Source organism: Ostrea edulis, chromosome 4 (genome assembly GCF_947568905.1).
Source record: "Ostrea edulis chromosome 4, xbOstEdul1.1, whole genome shotgun sequence".
In the NCBI taxonomy this organism is placed as follows: domain Eukaryota; kingdom Metazoa; phylum Mollusca; class Bivalvia; order Ostreida; family Ostreidae; genus Ostrea; species Ostrea edulis.
The window spans coordinates 66,186,040-66,212,304 of record NC_079167.1 but is presented as its reverse complement, the minus strand read 5'-3'; the positions used below and the strand labels follow the sequence as shown (position 1 = coordinate 66,212,304).

Sequence of the window (26,265 nt, the reverse complement as noted above, 5' to 3'; positions counted from 1 at the left end):
ACATACTTCTCGCACTGCTGTTGTAGCATGAAATCATTTATTTACCTAATCGATAAAAACTTTATAGCATACGACTTATATTTGATCAACTAGTAATTGCGTTTATGTAGCCAAACACTTTCAGAATTGTTTTTAGAATATATTTTTAACAGCCTTTGAAATTCTCGTATATAATTTTAAAATACCACAAGAAAGAGGTATCGCTTTCATTAATGAAAAAGGCGAAGATAACGAACAGTGTTCAAACTCGTAGATCCTAGAAAGAATTAAAAAAGATCGAGAACATGGTACAATGTGTGCAGGAGGAGTAAGCATCACCTTTTTGTACAGAATATCTTCATCCTAAAATACTTCGCAAGATATCGTAAATTAATCAATAAAGTCCATCTACTTTCCAATGATAAGGAATGAAATAGGGTTTTACTGGGTGTCACTTGAATGACAGTAAAACCAGCATCATTATCTTAAAAATTCAAAAGCTAACTTGTGTATTTTGCAAATCCACTGATATTTAAAAAGCAAAGTGAAAAAATACCATTTCCAATTAATAATTCAAATGCACATCGCTTTTCTCTGTTGCCCTCTTTAGCAGTCAGTTAGTATGATCAATGTCGTCGATGATGAGACTACAGCGTCCAGATAAATATATGTTACTAATTTGGAGCGTCTTTTTTCCGTAAGGAAGAGGTAAGTGTTTTACTGTACATTGTATCGAGTGCAAGTGTTGAAAATAATCAGTTATTTTTTCAGTTTTCCGGACCTTTTTTTTATGTACTTGCAGATATTCATTTGATATTTGGCACATTGCTTTGCCATAACAAGTTACAGATCAAATTCGAATTTCATCTCTGGTATATTGCTTTGCCATAACAAGTTACAGATCAAGTTTGAATTTCGTCTCGGTCCGTTAATTTTTCACTAAGTTATGGCCCTTGGACTTAGAAAAATAGCACGAATTATCAGTTTTCCAGAAAAAAATTTCTTTTCGTTTGTTGTTCTTACAGATATTCATTTTATATTCAGTACGTCATGATGATTGCTTTGCCATAATAAGTAACAGATCGATTTTGAAGATTTCCTGGTCTAGTCTTTGTACCTGAGTAGTGCATGTAGTTGATTTCCAACCATTTCTATCCTGGTTTCCCAATCTTTCCTTTTACCATAACCTCAGTCTCATAATAATCTTCGAATATTGTTGCGGTCCAATACCCCCCCCCCCCCCGGTAGAGGACTATGTATTGCTATGCAATACTCTCAGAATGCTTGTTCCCTATAGTATGGTTGTATATTAATTTATGTTGAAACATGTAATACACTATCTATTTTATATGTTTCATTTAGGAAATTCATCGCTGCAGCGAATTTTGCCACGATAATCCAATAATTTGTTAGGTTAGAGTACAGAAACGCGTGTTGACCTGAGTGGGGGTATTTTTTCCAAGATGGCGACTTTCGTCCTTTGTATTGATAAGACACTACTTGCAACGGGTGTGATTTAAACGATGTATTGATTGCCAAAACGTGTCGGCATCTTTATCAGAACAACCTCAAAGGGTTTTATTTATTTATTTATTTTTAATGTGGATTAATATTTTTAATTTACCACAATTCGAAAGACAAGCCCATGTGAGTGAAACTTTTCAGGTGCGAAATGATGGACTTTACATGTACAAACCAAACATTCGCTTTATACCAGTGATTTCTGAACTCCATATTCTTAAGTGATGATTTATTGACAGATCGAGTTACCAATTCCAGCGAGTTCGTGTTGGAAAATTCTGCCTACGAGTTTATGCGCTACGCTGACATTTCAATTAATTTTTAACTTTTAATTGTTAAGCACGGAAGCTATTCGAAAAGTACGCGGAAAAGTTTCGTTGAAATCAAGTTATTCACCCAATAAACTTTTGTATATTTAAACTTTGTGCATAGTCAAATGAATATGCAAATACATGATGTATTCAGACGAATTTTAAAACTCGTACAACCAATTGAAAATTTCAAAATCACCTTCACGGAGCGTGGATTTTTTGGGGTGGGGGTGGGAGGGGTAACACGTTTTCATAAAAAAAACAAAACATTTTATGTTTTGATTCATAGTACTTTTTCAGCGCATTAAGACTTGTGGTATTTAATATCACGTCACAACAGTAATGAAAACATTTTGTGGAAGTTTAAATTATATCACAACCTATTTACAATCGTTCATTTTGGATGGTAAACACTTTACAGAGAAAAAAATACAAAACGTCGACGTCCTCCGATGTCGTGGAGCACCCCTCTGGTTTAAAATTTGTGTGTGGTTGGGAAATCAGGGGCAAACATGTTTCCATGCTGCTAGAGATGGGTACATGTCTCTAAAAGCATGATGTGTCAATAGCATCGCTGTTTTAAGGATAGAATGACTGATATTTTCCTGCAACACCTCATATAGCCCGGATATCGCACCTATGGACGTTGTTATATATCCCCCGAGTGAAATCTCCTTAACAAGGTCAACGATTCTAGGATCTAACTGAAGTCAAATACCCAACAAAAACATATTAATAAAACAAGAGATCCACGGGCCATCACTGTTCGTTATCTTCACCTTGCATTCAGTCGACGTTTAAGAAAAGATAATCATTATTTGAAAAATTCAATTACTGTTTTGAAGAAATACAATGGGTGTTTTGTTTTCTTTCGTCAGATGGCCATCCTAATATTTGTGCTGCTGTTCATTTGCTGCAAACCATGTGTCTGCTGTCCAAATGGTTAGACAAATTTTCACATGAATGTATTTGGTAGAATATAAAACGTTCCCGTAATTTGGATTTTATATATTTATGTATAAACTCAATATTAGTACAAAATTCTTTCACCTGTCATAGTTTTAAATGAGCTCAGCTTTCACTGTATATGTAACAATGTTATTTGCTTCAAAGAAACTAAACAAAATCAAATTATTAAATATTGATGACAATCAATAGAACGCAATATATTCGTACATTGATTTTATCCTATGACTTAAATTAAATGCTATTAGCCATCTTGTGTAAACTTTTTTTTTTTACTTTATCTAAATACTGTATGTAAACTAATACAAGAACTTGTGGTTTCAGGTGAAAGAAATCATTCGTTCTTTTACATGTCAATTGATTTTAATGGGGAATCGGAAAATTCCATCGAACCCAACACTTCATGTATATGTGAAAATAGAACCTGTTCACGTCCCTGCGGAAGTTCTTGTTCGTACTTGAATAAAGTATACAGAGTAACGTCAAACGAAGATGTGTATGTGACCCTGGGAAATACCACTGTCAAGGAGATGTTCCATGCTCTGAACGACGATCATTTGGGAACAGAGTATGTTGCGTCCGTGTATATTGACGTCACAGGTCAAAGTTTTCTGGGAGTGGGTAACCCGTCTGACTCTGTCGTCACGGTGGATATTACGTTACCGGAAGTTAACAGTTACTCTCTGACAGAATGTAGCAATAAAACCATAACATTTAGTCTTCAAAGTCTCGAAGCAAAGACATTGGATTTTCTGTGTGATATTACCGGGGCATACATCAACTCTACAGGTAACATCATAGCTTACGTGGCAAGCTTCTCCTTGATGGGACCAAGTATGGGTCCTGATCTTCAATTCATGGTGGAACAGCTAATTCCAATCAACCATCTTGGGAATTTCTATATCGTGGTGCCTTATGGGAAAAATACATATGGTGATGTTATTTCTCTAGTTACCACACAAGATGATACATTTGTTCATATCTCTGGATACGATTACGGTACATTACCGAATCGTTTTGACAACATTCGAAGAAGATTAGAAGGAAAGAAACCGGTTACCGTCAGATCATCTAAACCCGTTTCTGTAACACAATTTGCACTGAATGCTACCAACAAAAGCGTTATGGTTATCAATGTTCCAGCGACTTTTAACACTGACGTCGGTTCCCTCATGAACGAACAGGACGTCGTTTATAACTTTATGAATAACACAAAAACGGCATCAGAGGACGACAACGCCCCTCTTACATATTTCTACGCTAACAGAGCAAGGGACAAACCGAATACAAATGCATTTGCCTGTACCATATACAAAGTCGAAGGATACGATTTCGGTGGTTCATTCTGTGGATTTTTACCAAGTGAACACATTGTAAGTATTTTTTAGTCAATCTGTTGATTTTTTTTTAATTTAACCTTGCACAAGAGAGCGAAAACCGTCTCTTTGTGAATAGGAAAAACTCCAACGAATAGTGTCCAAATTTGAGGAAGGCAGTTACTTTAACCGACTATATACATTATTTTCACTTGGAATTGCATGAATTCTCAAGAATGATTTTTTTAAGCAGAGCCTACATGAATTCTCTTGCTGTAAAGGAAACACGCACTGTTTCAAAATAATTAAATTCATCACACAATATACAGACGTGTGATTATTGAATTCATATACGTTTTTCTTTTATCAAATATTGTCATTATCATTATGTTATAATGAAAGAGAGATTGTCCTTTTCCATGAATAATTACATAGGTGACCATCATAATGATCTTGAACTTGATTAGAGAAAAGCACGTTGATATGATACGTTGAGTATATTTTATGAAAATTACAATTCGCCCTTCTTTTACCCACCCTCTTTTCTCTCTGATAACAATACAATATCATATAGAAAATATCGTTATTTGAAAAAGTAAAATAGCATTAAATTTTTTACATGCATTACCTTGATTATTAAGGAATGGATTCAAAGGAAACATACAATGATCAATTTCATGATATAGAATATACAAAATTAAGAGGTCAAACATGGATCTCTGGAAACACCAGCAGAGGTGGGATCAAGTGTCGAGGTGGAGTAAGCATCCCCTGTTGAGCGGTCACGTTTATTTACCGGTCGCGGTAGCCTAGTGGTTAGGATGTTGTCTTCACAGCTGAGAGGCCCTTACAGCTGTGGCCCTGGTTGCTAAGCACAGGTCTAAAGAAGGTGTTGCACGTCTCATGTTAATTTTTCTAGAGGTGTTTCATGAAAGATCGAAAAATTTAAGTTATTCAAATATATGACAAAACCAATTGGAATGTATGTCTTGATTCAATAATTTTTGAAAATAAGTTTAAAAGACGTGTATTGACAAAATTAGCCAAAATATTTCGAGTTTAAATCAAGCAATAAGCGATTTATATGATTTATATGATTTTTGGCGTTAAAATGGAGGGGTATCCCCGAATTTCAGAAAAACTGCCCCCGTGAAACAAAATAAATTTAGCATGAGCATGTTGTTCGAGTTTTCCTCTAAAAAAAACTGTCGCTTTGAAATTTGTTTCACGAGGGCATTTTTTGTAAATTTACAAAAAACGAAACGACTTCTCTAGTATTATTTTCAACTTCACCTGTACGTTAATTTTCCTCAGTAAGGTATGGTCTACTGCGTGGTCCAGTGGATAAGGTCGTCGACTCTTAAGTAAAAGAGAGGAAAAAAAAGGTCGTCGACTCTTAAATGTAAAGATGTTTTCTATTTTTAAAACGACCGGGTTCGACTCCCTCAGGAACATTTTTTTTTTTTCATATTCCTTTTCCATCTAAATTTTTTTTCGTAATTGAAACACGCTTCTAGTTTTTATAAATGTTTCATGTCAAATCTATGTTTATTACCATGTTCCGAGTTTGAAATAAGCTTTCAACCTGGACACTGTTTAGTTCGTGAATAAGACTCTCAACAAACACGCCGAATACAGCATGCAATACCTGTGTTTTGATAGTCAAGGCTGCTAACGAGAACTTGTATGTTTTTCTGAATGAAAGTTGTTGACATGGTGCATTTTACGAAAAATCGTTGTGAACTTTGCAAAGCTTCGGAAGAAAAACTTTAAGGCCAAACGAGGTAAATAACCGTTAAACAGTTTGAGTTTACATGTATTCCAATAGCAAATTCCTATGTTGAATCAAATTTTACAGGTGCAGGTACTTTGAATAATGTTGAAGTTTATTAATGCGTATTAAACTTACCATATATTGTTTTGTGGCCAGAGTCATGTACAGTTGCCAATTGTTGGTTGTAGAAAATAAAACATACGAGTATAAGAGGTTTTGGACCGTAGTAGTATAGAATATTAAGTATTTTATACACTCGAAACATGTAACCGTATATATTGTATCTGATACTCAGGAAAAAAAGAAGACAATTTAATTTTCACGATTTTAAAAATTATGTTTAGACTAAATGTATAATGTATTGACACATAAAATGTATTAGGCTTGTCCCTAGTACTGGGGAATCCTTCAGGTATTTAAATGGCAAATGCGCAATGAGTATAAATATGAATGAAGGTCAGTTCTACGTCACGAATGTTGGCACGGAGCTCCGATTAGGGAAAATTCCCGCTTCTGTGCAACACCCTCTTTGTGGTACTTTAGCTAAAGCTGGTGACGTCTATAGATGAGTGAATATTCTCAAATGGGACGTAAAATAATTTAACACGCCTCAGACAAAATTGTTGAAATCTAATTGGTCAGATCTTGGTCACATGACGCCGTGAAAAAACCCGTATCATGCGAGAAAAATCCGTATTGAGCGAGTAATTTATTGTCGGGTTCGACTTGCAGCCGTGAAAGAATCTTTTATATAACTTATTTGACTAAGTTGTATGATATAGACCCCCACATATACAGTTAGAGGTCTTCGACGTGATAAATTCGTTACACAGTTAGTTAGTGACCTTCGCCTCTCCCGATACGGTTTTTCTTTTGACACCATGTATTTTTCCGTATCAGGTCAAGAAAATAAAAATAAAATAGCATTAATTTTACATGCATTACAATGTGCCATGGTTACTTAGGAATGGAAATATAAAAAGTAATGATCAATCTCATAGACTCTACAAAGAATACAAATTTGAGGGGAGGGCAAACACGGACTCCTGGATATACCAGAGGCGAGATCAGGTGTATAGGAGTAGTTAGCATACCCTGCTGACCAGTCACACCAGCCATTTGTCCTATTAACGAAATATTCCGTAATCAAAATCACTATGTTAAGGACGGTCTAACAATTAATAAGATACACGCTAGATATCATTCTAGATCATGAAAGGTATTTGCAAATAAGATCATTACAACGACTCTACAATTTTTGAAATTCTGACTTCAAAGGATTCTGCTGAACCCCTTTAACATCATTCATTTGTCAGTAGCCTATCGCGGTCTTAATATTGGTCATACACAGAACATGCTCTCGCACATTGTATCAGTTGAGAGAAACACATCACATGTAGGTGATGTAACATTGCTACATAAATGTGGGAATTGACGATGTGTAAGCTTTTTGTATTCTTTCTTGTTTATAAGGAGTAGGTACAGTTTCTAAAGTAATTTGGCCCAAAATATCGATGATTTCACTTGGAGCTTAAACACTGACATTGAAATAAGAAATAGATTAGCAAACCCAAAATCCGCTCAGTTTGATCAGCAAAATGATTTGTGTCATATGATGAGAGCTAGAAGTTGGCAAAAAATTGCAGAAATGCCATTTTCAATAAAAATAGCCACAAATTCAGGGGGTTTTCCTTTCAGAAAACATACAGCGCATGCGTCGAGCAAATTCATATTCAAGTATGTTTTTCATCTTAAAATAATACACAATATATATCATTTTCATTTTGCTCGACAAATGCGCACATCTTTTCCTGAGCAATAATATGTATGATATTTGGCAGTTTTCAGGCTTATTTTGAAAAAAAGGCGGGAAATGTCTTATTCATGATGTCATAATGCCATCCAATTAGGAATACCATAATGATTTTGTTGACATAGTATACCTGGCATATATTTTACTTTCTTAAATCGCTGATTAAGGTTAATTCCAGACACATTTTATAGAGAGAAATTTTTTGGGCCTTTTCATGTATACAATCGTACCTTGTTCTTTATGAGAATGGTTTAATATATGTACACATATTCATATAGCGTTTGTAATTTTTGTTACTTATTGTCAGAAATCGCATGAACAATTTTACGAATATTGCTGTGAAACATTATTTGGGATAGGGTAACAAAAAATTGTGAATTCCGTGGTCCCTTCCTTCTTGTGGTCTAAGAGAGTCAGGGTTAACATCTTGAAATTGCGCAATCGCAAATCAGAGCGAAATTTGGACTCTACAAATTCTTATTTGCAGACAAAACACCTTTATTTATCATTCCGTGATAAATCACAAAAAATTCATATAAAATAATTGAGAACTTGTATCATTCTTTCGATGTTGAAATCATACTTCATAAGAGGTGTTTTAATGGGGCATTGTCACGATTTGAGCTGGAAATTTTTCCAGATTTTATTGTTTACAATGCTTAACGAAAGTATTTTTAATTGCCAACCAAAATTTGAGCATCTGTTGTTGAGTTACAAGTGAAATGCAGCACTCACAATTATTTGTTAAGTAAACAAGGCTTGTGTCATGTTTTTGTTTACATATAGATTGATTTATAGAAAATAGCAGATTTGAGGCATACTATAAAACCTGGCATGGCCCCATTGGCCTGGCCTGGCCTCAAAATTGGCCTGGCCCCAATTTTGGCCTCTAATTATGCTTCATTCCAAATTTTGGCCTGGCCTCAAAAGTTGGCCTGGCCTCAAATTTGGCCTCTAAAAAAATGTTTGGCCTCAACCAAAAAAACCAATTTTTATTCAAAATTTTGATTCATTTGATTGATTTATTATTGGTTTTAGTTTTTCAAAGTCATAGCACATAAATGATATGCTTCTGTTGTTTTGTAAATGTGCACTTTAAAATAATCATGAAGTACCACCAATCTGATTGATTTTATTGATTATCTATTGATCAGTGTATTGAATAAATCATTTTCTTTTCCCTTCATATTTGTATGCACTAGTACACAACAAAATCGATTGCACAACTAATGAAACAATGGCATATTGATTTTGTTTCAGAATTATGATTAATTTCATTGATTTATTATTGGTGTTAGTTTTTCAAAGTTGTAGAAATAAAATGGTATGTGTACATTAGAATAAACATGAAATACTACCAATCTGATTGATTATCTATTGGTTAGTTTATTGACAAAATCATTTTCTTTTCCCTTCCTAACTTATGTACTAGTACACCAAAAAGTATACTGATAAAATGATTGATTTATTGATATATTTTGTATTCAATAGATTTCAATTTGATATCAATTTACATATTATGAAAGTGTTACAATTGTGTTGTCATTATAATGAGCAGCGCACATTCAGAACAGAGCTTGTGGTCTTAATGTTTTCAATGTGCAGATACCACGCATTTAGTGTTACTTGTTTAATTTCCAATGAATGATAAATGACATTTTTAAAAAATCAAAATAAACACAGTGAAGTGTTTGCTAGCATAATGATAATAGCCAATGATCTAAGGATTTTAGATTTGTATTTTAGTCTTCATTTATCTATACTTTACGTAGAATGAACAATGTTGATTAAAACAGGTATGATGTATTATAAATATTTCTTTCTTGATTTCATAATTAAGTTTCAATATTCATTGCAAAAGTGACAAGTTTCCATGCTCTGAAGGCCTGTCCTGTCCTGTCAGGATAAAGGGAATGTCTATCACCATATTAAAGGATGGTGATGAAAACTTTTGCTGAAGTTGGAAATTCCATTGTACAGAAACAATGGAGCAGTCCAACATTTGCAAATAGGGTGTGTTTGATACAACAGAAATATTTTAATTAGTAACGCATCTTATGATTGTACCTAAACGAAATAAGGTATACAAAATTGTCTGTCTGAATTTTCAAAATTGTGATTTTTTTTCTGGTTTTGTGATAAAGCAACAGTAAAACAGAACTAATTACAATTATTACATTAAATCTGTCCACCGGCCCTTTTCTTATTTGATATCAAAGCCTGCATTAGTTAACCAAAAAAATCGTTTGTACCTCTATCTAATCACTGCAGCAGCTATATCTAAGCAAATATCAGATACATGTAATGCTCATAATATTGTCTTATAATGGAGAAAAAAAGTTTATTCATCTACAAATTCACAAAGTGTAGCTTTAATTTTGTTCTTAATGTTTTTAGACTGTCATCAAAATCATCTTTTCATTCTGATAATTAATGAAAATAAACGTTCTGTGCAGAGCTGTGTGGCATTTCAAACCGTATATCATAGATTAACCTCAACCTTGACTTCCTGTCAAGACCGGTGCTGTAGAACTCTGTGTTCAATTAATGTTGTAAATGATCTGATATCCCACTACAGTACTAGTGTTACATGTTTAGTTCAAATAGTTTAAACAGATATGAACATCCTTAATTCATCAAAAGTTGTAGTTTCAATCTGTATGATTTATGGTAGTATTTTTATTCCTAGATATCAAACTCATTGTTCTTATCAATAAGAGTGACTAAGGCGGTACACTACATTGCAGTGTGTGAAGTGTGATGATTCATCATTAAACTATTGTGAATTTGTTTTTTAAATTCATTATCAATAAGTGAAGTGGATCATTAGTAAAATGAGAGTTTTCAATGTGCATATTTACAAAACAACACAAACATATCATTTATGTACAACAATTTTGAAAAATCAAAACCAATAATAAAACAATGAAATCAATCATAATTGGGAAAAAATCAATAAGCCAATCATTTCATTACTTCCATATACTTTTTTGGTGTGTACTATTACATATGTTAGGAAGAGAAAAAATTATTTAATCAATAAACTGATCAATAGATATTCAATAAAATCAATCAGATTGGTGGTAGTTCATGATTATTTTAATGTGCACATTCACAAAATAACACAAACATATCATTCATGTTCAACAATTTTGAAAAAACAAAACCGATAATAAATCAATGAAATTAATCATAATTCTGGGAAACAAAATCCCTATGCCAATCTATCATTAGTTGTGTATACGTTTTTTGGTACATGTATACTAGTACATACAGATATGAAGGGAAAAGATTTGATCAATAAACTGATCTATAGATATTCGATAAAATCAATCAGATTGGTGGTAGTTCATGATAAAGTGCACATTTACAAAACAACAGAAACATATCATTTATGTGCTATGACTTTGAAAAACTGAAACCAATAATAAATCAATGAATTCAATCGAAATTTTTAATTAAAAAAAATTTGTTTTGGTTGAGGCCAAAAAAATTTTTAGAGGCCAAATTTCAGGCCAGGCCAACTTTTGAGGCCAAGCCAAAATTTGGGATGGAGCATAATTAGAGGCCAAAATTGGGGCCAGGCCAATTTTGAGGCCAGGCCAATGGGGCCAGGCCAGGTTTTATAGTATGCCCATATTTGAAAGAAAATAAGATGTGCCAAACACAGGAAACTATTTAATTGTGTTCAGAAGTAATTTGTAAATTGAAAACAATTGCTTTGAACGACAATTTTAGTAGTATATTTAACCTATGTAAAGAAAAACATGGCACGAGTCTTGTTTACATAACAAAGAATTGTGAGCTCTGTATCTCCTATATACCTCGACGACCGACATTCAAATTTCTGCTGATCATTAGAAATACCTTAGTTAAGCATTCTAGATATTAAAAATGAAAAAAATAAAATTTGAAAATGTTCAGCTCAAATCTTGTATATGCCTCTTGAACGAGCCATTAAATAAAAGGTTCGTGTAATGAGCTACATTGATTCCGTTTAGGGCATCATAGGAGGCAACGACATTGATGTTTACATTATATACGGATATCGTGCCAAGTTTTTGCATGGGCTCTCGAAGTCGAGTAAAATCCGTACGATGTCTGTGCGGAAATTGTTCCAATACTGCAATTATATAATAGTCGCCGCGCGATCTCCGCTAGTCTCTCTCTCTCTCTCTCTCTCTCTCTCTCTCTCTCTCTCTCTCTCTCTGAAATCGTATGGAACCCTTGCGATAGCCTTTCGAATGTCCAATAGACTACAATCTCTGTACGATTAATTTTTTACCCATATCTCTTAACAATATCGAGCGTTTGCTGTCCGATTAGCACACTTCTTCCGCGAAATGACCGTGCGGAAATCGTGCATACGGGCTTACGATTTCAAATAAAATATTTGCAACTTTAAATAATGTAGCGGATACGGAGTCCGTGATTCCGTATGAAAATCTCATAGTCACCGACTGCCATCGCATGGAAGCTGCCCGCACGCGCGGCACGGCAAGGTCAATTGGCCACCAAACGAAATACGCAACAGGAAAATCCAGTTACTGTTGGATGGAGATACTCCAAACTTTGTGGCAATGTCCACTATAGCACAATATTCGCTTTAGAGTGATTGGTACCACTGATGACCTCCCTCGAACTGGAAGACCAAAGTCTACAACGTCTCAGCATAGTTTCATGAGGTTGCAGCACTGGTTTAGAATTGCACAAATTACTGCAAATGAGACATCAGGCACAGGCAATCCAATTGAATGAGCTGGGACAACGTGGTGAAGCATCTCCGCTCCTATGCCATCGTGGTACAGTGAGAATGCCCCTTAATCATCATGGGAGTGGCGTCCAACTTCAATGATTGCAACGACACGTGTCCATCTAAATGTGTTTCCCATGCAAATATGGCGTTTTGTACTCTTTTAGCACGAGTCATGATTCACGCTTCAGATGGACGTCGGCGTGTTTTTCAACATCTAGGTGAACGTTACACAAATTACTGCATGATGGAATGCGACAGGTTTGATGGTGACAGCAATATAAATGATGTGGGGCGAGATCTACAGTGGCCGCAAAACCCGCTTGGTCATCATTGAAGGCAATTTTATAGATTAACAGTAAAACACTTTTCTTCAATCTGTCATCGATCCGTTTATCCACCATCACCGACAATGGTGACGTCTCCATATGAGTGAGAAATTCTTGAGAGGGACGTTAAACAATATACAACCAATTAATCAACCAACCTAACAATGCTCGGTGTCATGCAGTGCGTTGTGAAATGGACTATCTTCACCAAAACAATGTCGACACATTACCTTGGCCCCACTACACAACTTTTCGCCAATAGAGCATGTGAGAGACATTTTTGATTGACCCATTTGAGGCTCTACCCGCTTTCCGTTAGCAATAAATGGAAGAGTGATAAAACATCTCTATGGCAATGAACCCTATCAATTGCAGAATTCTAAAAACAACATATGCTACGGGGGTATTCGTAATGAAATAGGAAAATTTCAATGACTATGCCACTTCTTCAGCCGTGACATTTTTTGAGAAAGTGATGGTACTTATCACAGGGGATGCTTACTCCTCCTGAAAACCTGGTTCCACCTCTGGTATATCCAGGGCTCCGTGTTTGCCCAACTCTCTATTTTGCATTCCTTATTGGAGTTATGATCACTGTTCGTTATCTTCGCCTTTCATGTACATCTTCTGTTAGTTGATAAAAACATTACCAAAAATTGGAGGTTGCGTTTTATTTGCCTGTCAGTATATTACATGTGGTTATAATTGGGCATGCGGCCTCTACCAAATCTTGGAAATCCATGGACCATGGTTGAGGGTTCGGGTTCCAAGGAGGGAATATACGTATGATACATAGAAATTGTGGTAGTTGAAAAAATTCTCAATATTTTTATCCTGAATATCATGAATAGCTACATGAATATTGCTTACGTCCCATTTTAGAATACTTAGTATTTCAGTCATACAAAGGTGATGCCCCTTTACCGTACCAACGCTTAACTTGACAGGGGACCTCCGTTTTTAAGGACCTCTTCAAAATATTCGGAAACTTTCACTCTTAATGCAGAGCGCTTGAGGAAGGAACATATCACTACCTATGTTGAATATCTTATATTTGAGGAAGCCGCAAGACCGGTTGCGAAGCGCGCGCTCCCAAAAAAAACCCACCCTTTGTGCTGGGTGTTGCTAAAAGAAAACGCGGAACGGAAAACGGAATGTATATATATATATATATATACACATTGTTAGAATACATATATATGGATTCAAAGTGACATATAGGTCCGTTTGGGCCGGGTGTTAAATCATTTATATACTTTGTAAAATGTTGTGAATTACTGACACATGTCACTATGATAAATTACTTGCTTCCTTACTTACAGAATTACCGTCAATTGCCTCTAATGTCACCGGGGGATGGAATAGACAACGACATGGATGGGGAAATCGATGAAGACGATTGCTGTAAGTGAAAATTATACTAGGTAGTACTTTTGAAAAAAACGAACAGGTATGTTTCATGTCATTTTGTATGATGGTCTGAAATAAACATTGTGAAATGCCAGGGTAATATTGATTTCTTAAGAAAACTCTCAATATCATAGAATCATTGACATTTTGAGGTCAACACGATCCTCTATCTACCTAAATATAATAATCATCGAGCCCAGAGGAGGATAGTTTGGGGACGAGTGGGTGGTAGTTATATGGTGGTAGTAATATTATTTACCAGGTCATAGAACTTTAATCTCATATGGGAAAGTCAAGTTGAGGAAAATCATAAAATGCGACTATATCGAATGGCAGGTCTAGAACATTTTTAAAAGTGGACACATAATATGAAATCCAGAAGTAGGTATAAAAAATCTACACAAGTAGTAGTAAAATAACAAGAGGCCCATGGGCCACATCGCTCACCTGAGTCACCTTGGTCCATATCAGAAGACTTTCTATATATATTTGCATGTAAAACCGTAGTCCTTATTATGACCCCAACCTACCCCTGGATGACATAGTTTTTGCAAACTTGAATCTACACTATGTCAGAAAGCTTTCCTGTAAATGTGAACTTCTTTGGCCCAATGGTTCACGAGAAGATATTTGAAGATTTTTCCTACATATTTGTATCTAAAACTTTGATCCCCCCTTGTGGCCCCATCCTACCCCCAGGGGTCATGATTTGAACAAACTTGAATCTGCACTGTATCAGAAAGCTTTCATGTAAAAATCAGCTTTTCTGGCTCAGTGGTTCTTGAGAAGAAGATTTTGAAAAACAATTCCTATATATTTGTATGTAAAACTTTGATCCCCTATTGTGGCCCCATCCTACAACAGGGGGCCATGATTTGAACAAACTTAACTCTGCTCTATGTTAGGAAGCTGTTCATGTGAATATCAGCTTTTCTGGCTCAGTGGTTCTTGAGAAGAAGATTATTAAAGAATGTCCCTATATATTTGTATGTAAAACTTTGATCACCCCTTGTAGCCCCATCCAACCCCCAGGGGCCATGATTTGAACAAACTTGAATCTGCACTATGTCAGAAAGCTTTCATGTAAATATCAGCTTTTCTGGCTTAGTGGTTCTTGAGAGAAATTTTTTTTAAAGATTTTTCCTATATATTTGTATGTAAAACTTTGATCCCCTATTGTGGCCCCATCAGACCCCCGGGGGCCAGGATTTTAACAATTTAGAATCTGCACTATATCAGGAAGCTTTCTTATAAATCTCAGCTTTTCTGGCTCAGTGGTTCTTGAGAAGAAGATTTTTAAAGATTTTTCCTATATATTTGTATGTAAAACTTTGATCCCCTATTGTGGCCCCATCCGACCCCCGGGGGCCATGATTTGAACAATTTAGAATCTGCACTACCTAATAAAGCTTATCTATAAATTTCATCTTTTCTAGCCCAGTGGTTCTTGAGAAGAAGATTTTTTAATGACCCTACCCTATTTTTACCTTTTCTTGATTATCTCCCCTTGGAAGGTGGTCTGGCCCTTTATTTTAACAATTTAGAATTCCCTTTACCTAAGAATGCTTTGTGCCAACTTTGGTTGAAATTGGCCCAGTGGTTTTTGAGAAGAAGTTAAAAATGTTAAAAGTTTACAGACGGACGACGGAATACGGGTGATCAGAAAATCTCACTTGAGCTTTTAGCTCAGGTGAGCTAAAAATACCAGTCGACAGAGTATACTCGATATATACGAGATAGCTAGTTGAACTTCGGTATCTCGAACGGTGATATCTCGAATGCCATGGATATGTCGAAGTGATACGGAAGTCCCAACCACTTATTCTTTGAGTATTTACCCTCGATATCTCGATTCCTCGTATATCTCGAAGTTTTTCTCGGTCCCATCGAGTTTCAGATAACAAGGTTAATTGTCTTCCTATGAGAGAAATAACAACCCCTTACAAAGAACTGATGATTTCACCAGGCAATGACTATGATCTACTCAGTTAATTTTCCTCTAGATAATGTAGACATTTTCTTTGTAATACAAATCTCTAGCTAGTTAGTTTTTCATCGAGTCAGTTTAGAAGGGGAGTTGACCTCGCATTATGCAGGATTGATGCATGGAGATACATTAAACTGCTTTACTCTAAGCTCTTGTCTATCTTAAGGTAGTGATTGCAAGGCATCACGTGGTTTATATTCATGTAGTATCTAAAAAGAGACTATGTACGTTTCTGATTCCGGAATACATCACGCGCTTGAGCATCAGTATATAATGACAGACGAATGAAACAAAGACATGTCAGATATAACCAGATACAGGTCACGGTAAAGTGAAAATATGTTTAGAAATATACAAGTAAAAATAAAATACAAATGAAAAATCCCTTACATTTTTATCATCTTTTAAATAATCGTCCTAAGTCTCCATGTAACCCCCCCCCCCCCCCCCCCCCCCCCCCCCGTTAAGTTTCAATCTTACAATACATAAATCTATTTCTCAAACCACTTGGCCTATTAAAATAATGATGTATAATATAAATCTCAAAACTTGTATACAGTGTTAGTGCACATTGGATATATAATATCCAAGGGAAGCCGTAGGCTGAGGAAACACGGGTTACGGAAACGCGTCATTTTGAGCAAAAAATATTCAATAATTCTTAGCACTTACTGTTAATATATTTTTCCTAATTAGTTCAGTTTATTCTTATAATATCAAAAATAAGAAAGTTTTGTTGTTGTTGATAATCGTTTGGTTTGAAAGGAAAGAAAAAACATCACAGGTAATACGTCACAATGCACAGTTTACACCGAGTGCGTTATGTTTCCCGCGTTTTTAACATACATTTACAGCAAACTTCCGCCAGAGTTCGTTTGCTCACAAACCAAAATCTTCCAGTTAAGCATTATGGGATAACGATTTCATAGGCTGCGTATACTATGTGACGTCACTGTAGAATGACGAAAAAACATAACGTCAAACGTAAACAGTTCAAAACAAGAACGTAAACATCAAGTTCATTACTTTACACTATAATTTGAACAGAGTTTCCCGACTTCTCAATGATATTTTGATCATTTTACGTTTAAAATATAATCCATACTTTTATATTAATGCTCTTAATTTGAATACCTTCAAACTTTTAACTACGAGCTACTTCTTTAGTGTTATTTGCCCGCGTGATAATCGCGGACTCACAATATACAAATCTGTATATTGTACTGCGTCACATAGGAGATGTCTATACGTAGGTGACGTAATGAGGCCTCGACAGGGAGTTCGACATTTACAGAGCTTGAATATACAAGTAATTTTAAACAGAAAGTAATAGTAGGGAGTTCAGTCCGACTTTCGTGACGTTGTAATTTTTGGTTCAATCGGCATAAAATTGGCAATTTTAAACTCACGATATTAAAAAAAATATGTTTAATTCTGTCATAATTTTTTTTACAAAAATGATGAACAAGATTTGCTGTTTCGACCAGTACCATTTTTCTTATTGTGTGATTTTTATTTAATAAATTTCCTTAATGGCAGTTGAAGCTATCTAATCCGTCTTTTACCGTCTGTGCGTAACTCGGATCCTAGTTCACCTCGCGATATGCATGGGTCGTGTTGTTTCATTGGCTCTCCGCGAGCTATAATTGATGATATTTGTCAAATCGACCAATGAGAAGAAAGATTATAAATCGCAGATTGGAATGATACCTGATTTGCTACATTTCATAGTAAACAAAGCAGAGAATAAACGTTTCTTGGAATACAACGCATATTGTAAATGGTAAGCGGTATTTTAATGAAAAGAATTCACATATATTTTAAAAATTCAGTTTTTTTTTCTATAGAAATCTTTATTTATTGGGCTGATATATTAAACAGGCCGCCCCGGATCCCCCGGTGGAAAACGACCTCGTTAGTGGCAGAGACTGTGAGGACGGCGACATCGGCGAGAAAACGACGTCGTCGAACATCATCATGACAAATAATGTTCAAGGCAAGATTTTTTATGCATTTTGTCACGTCTAAATGATTATGATACTGTCAAATTTATTTTATAAGAATTATGAAAATGTACATGTACATGATTGAATAAGAAAGTCTTTCGAATTTCCTCGACACATTAAAATATATTGAAAAGTGTTTTCCATGGGTAATAGTAGACAAAATTAAGCAGTGCGTTTTAAAATGATATATTAATGGTTATAGTATTTCAAACTTCTGAATTTGCATTTCATGTACACAGATTTTTTTGCTGCACCTTTTTTTTAATATACTTTCAGAAGATTGTTTGCTGGTCAACATCTTGATGAGTGTCACTGCTGGTCAGTGGTCGGTGAGATAACTAAATGTAAAGAACTGTAGATCCATGTTGGCTGTGATATTTGCTGGCAAATATCAAACAACCACAAACCAGATTATATTGACTGCTGGACAGTGAACTGGTTTTAAATATTAAGGAATTAAATAATTGAATTTCATCTTTATGTCTTTGTTATGAAATTGTAGATGTGGATAGAAAATTTCCTACAAATGGAGATATCATCAGTTGTCTTGTTGATGGGAGGACATTTCCTGAAAACTTTAAAGTCCTTAAAACAAAGTATTCATCTTCCAAGTGGGAAAATTGTTCAGTGCGTGTGTTTCACACAAAAATATTTAGGCTAAAGGACAAAGTCAAAGAGTTAAAGAAGAACAAAAATGCAGAGGCATTATCAGACCTTCTGAATCAAAATTTTGAATTCCCCATGCCAAAGGTTGAGATGCCCATATTTGACGATGACAGAAAATCTCAAAAGCTGAATTACCTCGTCAACGAAACAAAACATGTTGTATATGAAAATAGAAATCTGAAGCGGGAACTGCTTGATGAACAAGAGCATCAAAGGAATTTAAATTTACAAATTTATCATTCTGAAAAAAAGATTGATATGTTGTTGAAAGTTTTAGATTCTTGCACAATGAAACACCAAAGTGCATTGTCTAAAACTAAAGATTTGAAAGTAATGGAGAAAGAGTGTGAGCAGTGGGGAAAGAAAGTACAATGATCTGTCGGAGAAGTTGGATAAAACTTTAGAAAATTTTGTTGCTTTGAAAGAAAAGGCTAAGAAACTTGATGTTCGAAACTCAAACAAGAAATTGAAAAGAAGAGATGAGAAAATAGAAAATCAGAGAATTGAATTGAATGATAAGAATGAGTTGATAAGGGAGAAAGAATTAGTTATAGAACAAATGAGAGAAGAGAATGAAAGAAAGGATGAGCAAGTAGAGAACCTGAAAAAGGAAAAGAGAAATTTGTTAGTTAAGATTTGTAGACTGAACAAAATGCAGAAAGAAAATTCTGAGTTTGACAAATTTATTGCAGAAAATGAAACAAAAATTATGAATTTTAAACAAGAAATACTGGCCAAAGAGGAAAAGATAATTGAATTAGAAGAGATTAACAATGTTTTGCGGGACTCTGAGATTACTTGCTTCCATGATGGTAAATATACCAATGAGATACGAGAAACAATCATGGCTTTGACAACAGAATGTGGTGTTAGTTGTAAGAAAGTTAATCAGGTTATTCAAACTGTTTTGAAAAATGTAACAGGTAAGACATTGTCAAGACTACCAAGTGCTGGTGTCAGGTCAAGGCTGCTTATTGAAGCAAAACGAATTGCCCAATGTCAGGTGGCAGAGGCTATGATCAATTCGTCAAATATTGGTGATCTGACAGGTCATTGCCTGCATCAAGATGGAACATCTAAGTTCCATCAGCATTTTCAGTCCTTCCAATTGACTACACCAGATCATAGGACATACTCAATTGGAATGACTGAAGTTGGTAGTGCTGATGCAGACACTTTAATGAAAGCTTTTGAAACTAACATATCTGATCTCTCAAAATGTTTGAGAAATGATGACAAATGTTTTTCAAAACTTGTCTCCAGCATCATATCCACCATGTCTGATCAAGGTGCAACCAACCCAGTTTTCAATAGACAACTGGAAGAACTACGAGAAAATCTTCTACCTGATGTCATTGAAAATTGGGATGAAATTTCAGAGGTGAACAGACTGGAAATAGGAAAAGTTTCCTCATTTTTTTGCAAAATGCATGTATTTGTCAATATGGCTAGTGAAGTAGACAAATGTTTAAATGTTTTTGAAAATAATGTTTGTTTGGGTAGAAATCCTTATAGTTTTGAGTGGAAGGAAAGTGGTGCTTCAAGACTGACTAGAACAGTCAGCAAAGCATTAACAATGCATGGCTGTGAAAAGTCAGGGGTGGGATCCCACTTTTCTACATACCTAAAAGATAAAGGTGCAAAAAACAAACTCATAACATTTCGAGGTCATCGGTTTAATCACCTTATCTATGCAGCTGGGGCTACTTACCAACACCTTGAAGATATAAAAGTATTTCTGGACAGTTGGTCAGATCCAAATGATTTACTAAAGAGCATTTCTTTTGACATCAATGAAAAAGCATACCTAAGCAGTCTCAGAGCTTTAGGCATTATTGACAAGGTCATAACAGGTTCCTTTTGGAGAATCATTGAGAGAACAGCAAATATCCTGGATTTAAATCCTGTGTTACTAAATTTGAAATTGAGTTTACAAGATTTATCCCATGATGCAACACCTCTCTTAGAAGGTCACCCAATTTTTCCAGATGAGAATGTCCATAAGGATGAGATTTATGAATCATTATTTGAAAACACAAATGATCCAGCATTTGAAATGTATACACAAATGGCTTTAGAGTTAGCTCTGGGTGGCATGTTGTTGATACTGGAGAGGCAAGCAAAAGATCAACTTCCAGGGGGAATATTTCATGAACCATCTGAAAATGATCAAAAAAGAGCCTCTGCTGTACCAACAACAAACACTTGTTCTGAAATAGATTTTGCCCAATTGGATGTTTTAATGAGACTTAAGCCATCAGCATCAACAACAGCTTAGGAAAAATGTACTTTCTAGCAAAGGTCAAAAAGAACAATTTCAACAAAGCAGTAAAGGTAGAATGTATTCCCTTGAAGATCTTGAGCATAATCTTATTGACATCATGAAGCTCAATGAACATTTGGAAGATGTTTCTGAAAATTCTAAACTTTCTTACTATCCCTTAAGTCAGGTAGAACAAAAATTTAATGAATCAAAATCAAATTTGGCTGACAAATTGAAAGAAAATAGGAGAAAAATTACAATCAAACAAAAATCACATCTTCTTCCAAGTTTCATTGAGGATCCTTCTAAACTAGTTGGAAAGAGAATTCTGCATAAATTTAAAGAACAAAATTCAAATGAAGTTTGTTGGTATAAGGGAGAAGTGCTGCGTATCAAACAAATGAATGGAAGACTTACAAAGTATGAGTGTTTGTATGAAGGGGAGGAAGAACCGTGTGAATTTCCATTGTTAATTGATATCCAAAAAGGGTGAAATTGTAATTAATTAATGTCATATGCAGAAATAAATCAATATGACTGACAACTTCATATCTGTCTTTTATATGCACAGGTGTATATATATATATATATATATATATATATATATATATATATATATATATATATATATATATAGTTTGCAATGATATGTCGTAGGCATAATACATATCCAGTTGCAACAATATCCTTGGAAAAAATTGAAATGCTTTCATTAATTTAATTAACAAATTAATTTAATAAATATTTTTTATTAATTTCATTCATTATTTGATTGTAAATTATAAAATTTTATAAAATTTTACAGATTTTCTTTAGTTTTATCATAACTTTTCATGCTTACTAAGGTTTAAATATGTGGATATTTGGTTGTGGTATTGTGTCGGCCATTTTGGATATATGCTAATTACCGCCATATTGGGCAGCCATTTTGAAATATGCAAATTAAGGTGCAATAAAATTTTAGCTTAATTAATAAAATTTCCAAAAATATATAGTTTGCCTATGTTCTATTCATTTGTTCTAATTTAAATTGCTGATTTTACCAAATAATCCTGGGGTCTTCTTGATTTCGGTGCCATATACACTCTATATAATCTATACAGTATAAAATTTCAAATATGCCGCTCAATGCTTGACTTAAAAATGCTGTAACTTTCATTCTAGTAGGAATATTTTGATGAAATAAAGTTTTTTAGTTTAGTTTAAGTTTGCTCTTTCAATGTAAGTTAAAAATAATAAAAAAATAGTCAATTAGAAAATTCACTTGAACCCCCTAGTAATAGATAACATCCCCAAGCAACAGTACGATCATTCTATAAGGAATAAATTCAATAATAAACATCAACACATTTTTATAGTTTTAATATGATTTTTAAACAACAAATACATGCAGAATGCATATGATCTATATGCATATGATCGATATTATCAACTGCAGCATTCATATAAGGAGGGGGTTCTCTAGTGCTCATAGCGCCATAGTAAACCTGAAAACCAATATTGATATTTTCAGGAAACATTCTTAATAACATATGTTGGAACATATTTAAAAATAAAAAGAATTCATTGGTATTTATTTCTCAGGAGGTGAAAATATGCCTTGCTTTGGTAATTAATTGCCTTCTAAAAAGACCAAATCTCCTCATAAGCAGCCGTGCTTCTACTGCATATGAAAGTAAATGGAGATCTTAATGCAAATTATATATTAATTAAAGCTTTAACTTCAATTTGATATAAACTTTGTATCACGTACGCTTTTTGTATCTATTTTAAACACCATCTGAAACACCTGTACCATTTATTACGGAAAGTCTACAAGCGAGGTTACTATGACAACCGTAGCATCACAATTCCTGTGAAAACCATATATAATAATTTTATAATGCGTTACAAATACTGTCAACTACAAAATATGTAAAAATGAAAAAATCCCTAGATTCCTTAATTTTAAGTGACACAATCACTACCTTAATTACTTATATATTTATATAAATACCCCCTCCCCAATAATTACGTTGCATGATACGATAGAAAGAAATCAAAAGTGTGTAGCTTTTGCAATGCCGAATAATACGTCATCATTTACCATTACCACATGAAGACGATTTAGTAGGCGTGGAGTATAAATACGTCACCATTTACCATTACCACATGAAGACGATTTAGTAGGCGTGGAGTATAACTACACAGTGTTTCGAAACTATATCCGTCGCTTTACACATTTTATAATACTCCAGCTTTTGGTGAAGAAAGTTCTTGGTGATTTCAATACAAATGTAATGCGGATATCAATTTCTACAACATGCAATATATCTTATCTATATTTGAATTGCAGATACTGATTTCTTCAATAATCAAGGTTAGTGTGTTTTTCTTGTATGTATTTCATGGTAATATATAACTAAAGTCGCAGTTTTCGTATTTGAAAATGATACATCAGTGGCGGATTTAAGGAGGGGGGGGGGGCGCAGGTAAATCGTGATATCTTGTTTAGAAAAATGTACTAAACGATAAAAGAAGCAATGATTTCTTCCTCGCGGGGAAAAAAATGACAAAATCTTTTGATTGAATTACTTTATTGGGAGAACTTAATTTTTTTTCCAAAACCCTTAAAATTAGCGTCATTTTACTAATTTCACCTTATCAAAAATGTTAGAAAATATTACAAATGACTTAAATAGGAGTCATATTTCAAGCCCTATAAAATCTAGGAGATTCAGAGGGCTTCGCCCTTTGGCCCCCACCAGAGCTCCGCCCCGGACCGACTGGGGGCCTCAAGGCAGCCCCCAGACCCCCTGCCTTATAAAGTGCCCCCCCCCCCCCGTAACAGCAATTCCTAGATCCGCCCCTGTACATGCTGCTTTTCCTCATCCCTCTCCTAAAATTATGTAAAGTATATATTTCTAATTTCAAGCTTAGCCTACAATGTACGTATTGCGCATATCGACAGTTACATCATAATTGACAATGATTTGGAACTGTGAATGAATCAATTATAAGTTATAAATAGTACAGTGCAATAACGGTTAATTTCCTGTTTTACGTCTCATTCATAAACGGACGTCGTTGATAAAACGCGACATGTACCTATGCTCGACGCTGTGTGGGTGTAATACGAGACCTACGTTGTCAAGGTCACACCTTAAAGGGACTGATTCACGATTTTCCCCAAAATTTTATTTTTCACTTTTAATGATCCAAATCTACTATCTAACATGTTTAAAAGGTTTCACATAACAATTAAGGTGATACATTATCACAGAAGCTCATTTTAAAAGAGTTCATTATTTGTTTGTAAACAAAGATTGCGGTATGTTATTGTTTACGAAATTTTCAAAAGAAATGGATATCGATTTAAGTTGATTATATCTTTCACATTTCAAGCATTCTTTGTGTAAAATGTGTTATCTAAAAGTTAAATTTTGTGACTATGCAGAATTAAGATGCTATATATTACAAATTCCATATTTCACCAGTTTGTTTGTATGCATAAAAAGACTCGAGTCTTTGTTTACATAACACAGATTTAAGTCTAGAATATAGCTTTTATTCTTGCATTCAGAAGGTCAACATTTTAGTTGTCAATATCAAATGAGTTATACTTTTAATGTTTAACATCAAAAATAAAAAATATTTTGTTCAAAAATCGTGAACCAGTCCCTTTAAAGACACGTGACTGTTGCTTCTTATGTCATGCGCGTTAACAAAACCCAATACCTATTTTGAAAGTCGTTCATTTTATGTATAAACCGGGATAGCAAAGAATCCTGAACTTTCCGTGTAGCAGAAGCGCCTTAACTTATCTTCGCATGCCATGTGTTCGATTCGCTTACTCCCATCTCCCCCTTTACATTCAAGTCCTTTTTTTTAAAAGTAAAGCACCTTTGCTGTCCAGAACATCCAATCACAGCGCCTCTTTCATACTTGCTTGTAATGGATTATACGTGTATACAATAATGGCGACATCCATAGTTCAACTATCTTGTCGCCTTTGTCATTAGATTTTTTTCCAAAAACTGAGACGGGCAATATTTCGTGAAACATTATGTCTTAAATCCTGATTAAGACACAGGCAATTGCATTGCTTGGGGTCGAATTTACTACTAACGAGTAAAGGTATATACCCCAATTCATAAAATGAAGTCCGTAATAGCTCCAAGTGTCTGAAAATTGTAAAACCGTCTGTACTTTCACATATCATAGTCATTTTCATCGATGGCACTAACTGCCCACATTAACACCATTATTATAAATCGTCCAACACCTGTGATAATGTGGTTTAGATAAAAATAGACATAATAAGACATTTGTATATTCATAAAGACTTGTTATTCAAGTTAGCATAATTCATGTACTATAATGAATCAATATTGATGCATATTAGTATTTGAGTCTCTAAATCGTCATGGGTCCTTTCATCTCTTTTGGGTAATTAGTCATAACTACCATAATGGATGTGATTGCGAAAGTACAGACGGTTTTAAATTTTTCAGTCTTAAATTACTATTACGGACTTCATTCTATGAAATGGGGGTAAGAAATTCATTTTATAAATGATATCTTATGCTGCACATTCTATGTAATAGCTTGTCGCAATGCTCAAACATTCTGTTCAGTCGTATAGTGTCAGGGTCCAGCTAAACGTCGACCAAAAAATAATAGGCATTTTTCTGAATTCATTTCTGCCTATCTTGGGAAGTATATGGAATTTCGGGATGAACTTTGGTAGTAACGTAGATTGATTATGTATGAATATATTAGAATACAAAGTAGAATTTTATATCAATTGGTTTTTTGTTTTTACATCGGCTAACTTGGGTACCCTATATTTAGAGTTCTATACATTTACTCTTTATATAGTAAATTCGACCCCAAGCGATGCAATTGCCTGTGGATTAAGATAATCATTTACATACCGCAGCCAAATAACAATGTGTGACTTGTGTAGGAACATAATGAACAGGCTCTTTGATTTGAAAACAATCAAAACTGAACTAAACACACTTTCATAACGACAAGGAAAGAAAAAGCACAGACACAGACAGCTGGGCATAATATATTGGTACACAAGAATCTATGAAGCCTTTAGTAAATCGCCTACCCATAAAGCTCAACTACCACGTTCGCTCTGATAGGTTGATAATTTTACTTGTAAAGAGAAATAACGCTGC

The 26,265-nt window shown here is 34.5% G+C and overlaps 2 protein-coding genes across 2 annotated transcripts; both read left to right on the top strand.

Moving 5' to 3' along the window:
- Positions 1 to 638: 638 nt before the first annotated feature.
- Positions 639 to 14,462, top strand: LOC130054276 (uncharacterized). Its single transcript, XM_056163503.1, has 4 exons — positions 639 to 687; positions 2,690 to 2,753; positions 3,102 to 4,150; positions 14,085 to 14,462. The coding sequence occupies exons 2-4, from the start codon at positions 2,690 to 2,692 to the stop codon at positions 14,172 to 14,174; spliced, it is 1,203 nt and encodes a 400-aa protein (XP_056019478.1). The 5' UTR covers positions 639 to 687; the 3' UTR covers positions 14,175 to 14,462.
- Positions 14,463 to 17,498: 3,036 nt separating this feature from the next.
- On the top strand, positions 17,499 to 21,109 carry LOC130053833 (uncharacterized). The gene has a single exon (XM_056161435.1). It carries the CDS (start codon positions 19,391 to 19,393, stop codon positions 21,107 to 21,109), a length of 1,719 nt encoding a protein of 572 aa, XP_056017410.1. The 5' UTR covers positions 17,499 to 19,390.
- Positions 21,110 to 26,265: the final 5,156 nt, after the last annotated feature.

Bases quoted from the DNA above. Each gene is read 5' to 3' on its own strand.
- LOC130053833 (XM_056161435.1), top strand. From the start codon at position 19,391: ATGAGAGAAGAGAATGAAAGAAAGGATGAGCAAGTAGAGAACCTGAAA.
- LOC130054276 (XM_056163503.1), top strand. From the start codon at position 2,690: ATGGCCATCCTAATATTTGTGCTGCTGTTCATTTGCTGCAAACCATGT. The intron at 2,754-3,101 runs GTTAGACAAATT...TTGTGGTTTCAG, and splicing joins ATGTGTCTGCTGTCCAAATG to GTGAAAGAAATCATTCGTTC. The intron at 4,151-14,084 runs GTAAGTATTTTT...CCTTACTTACAG, and splicing joins TTTTACCAAGTGAACACATT to AATTACCGTCAATTGCCTCT.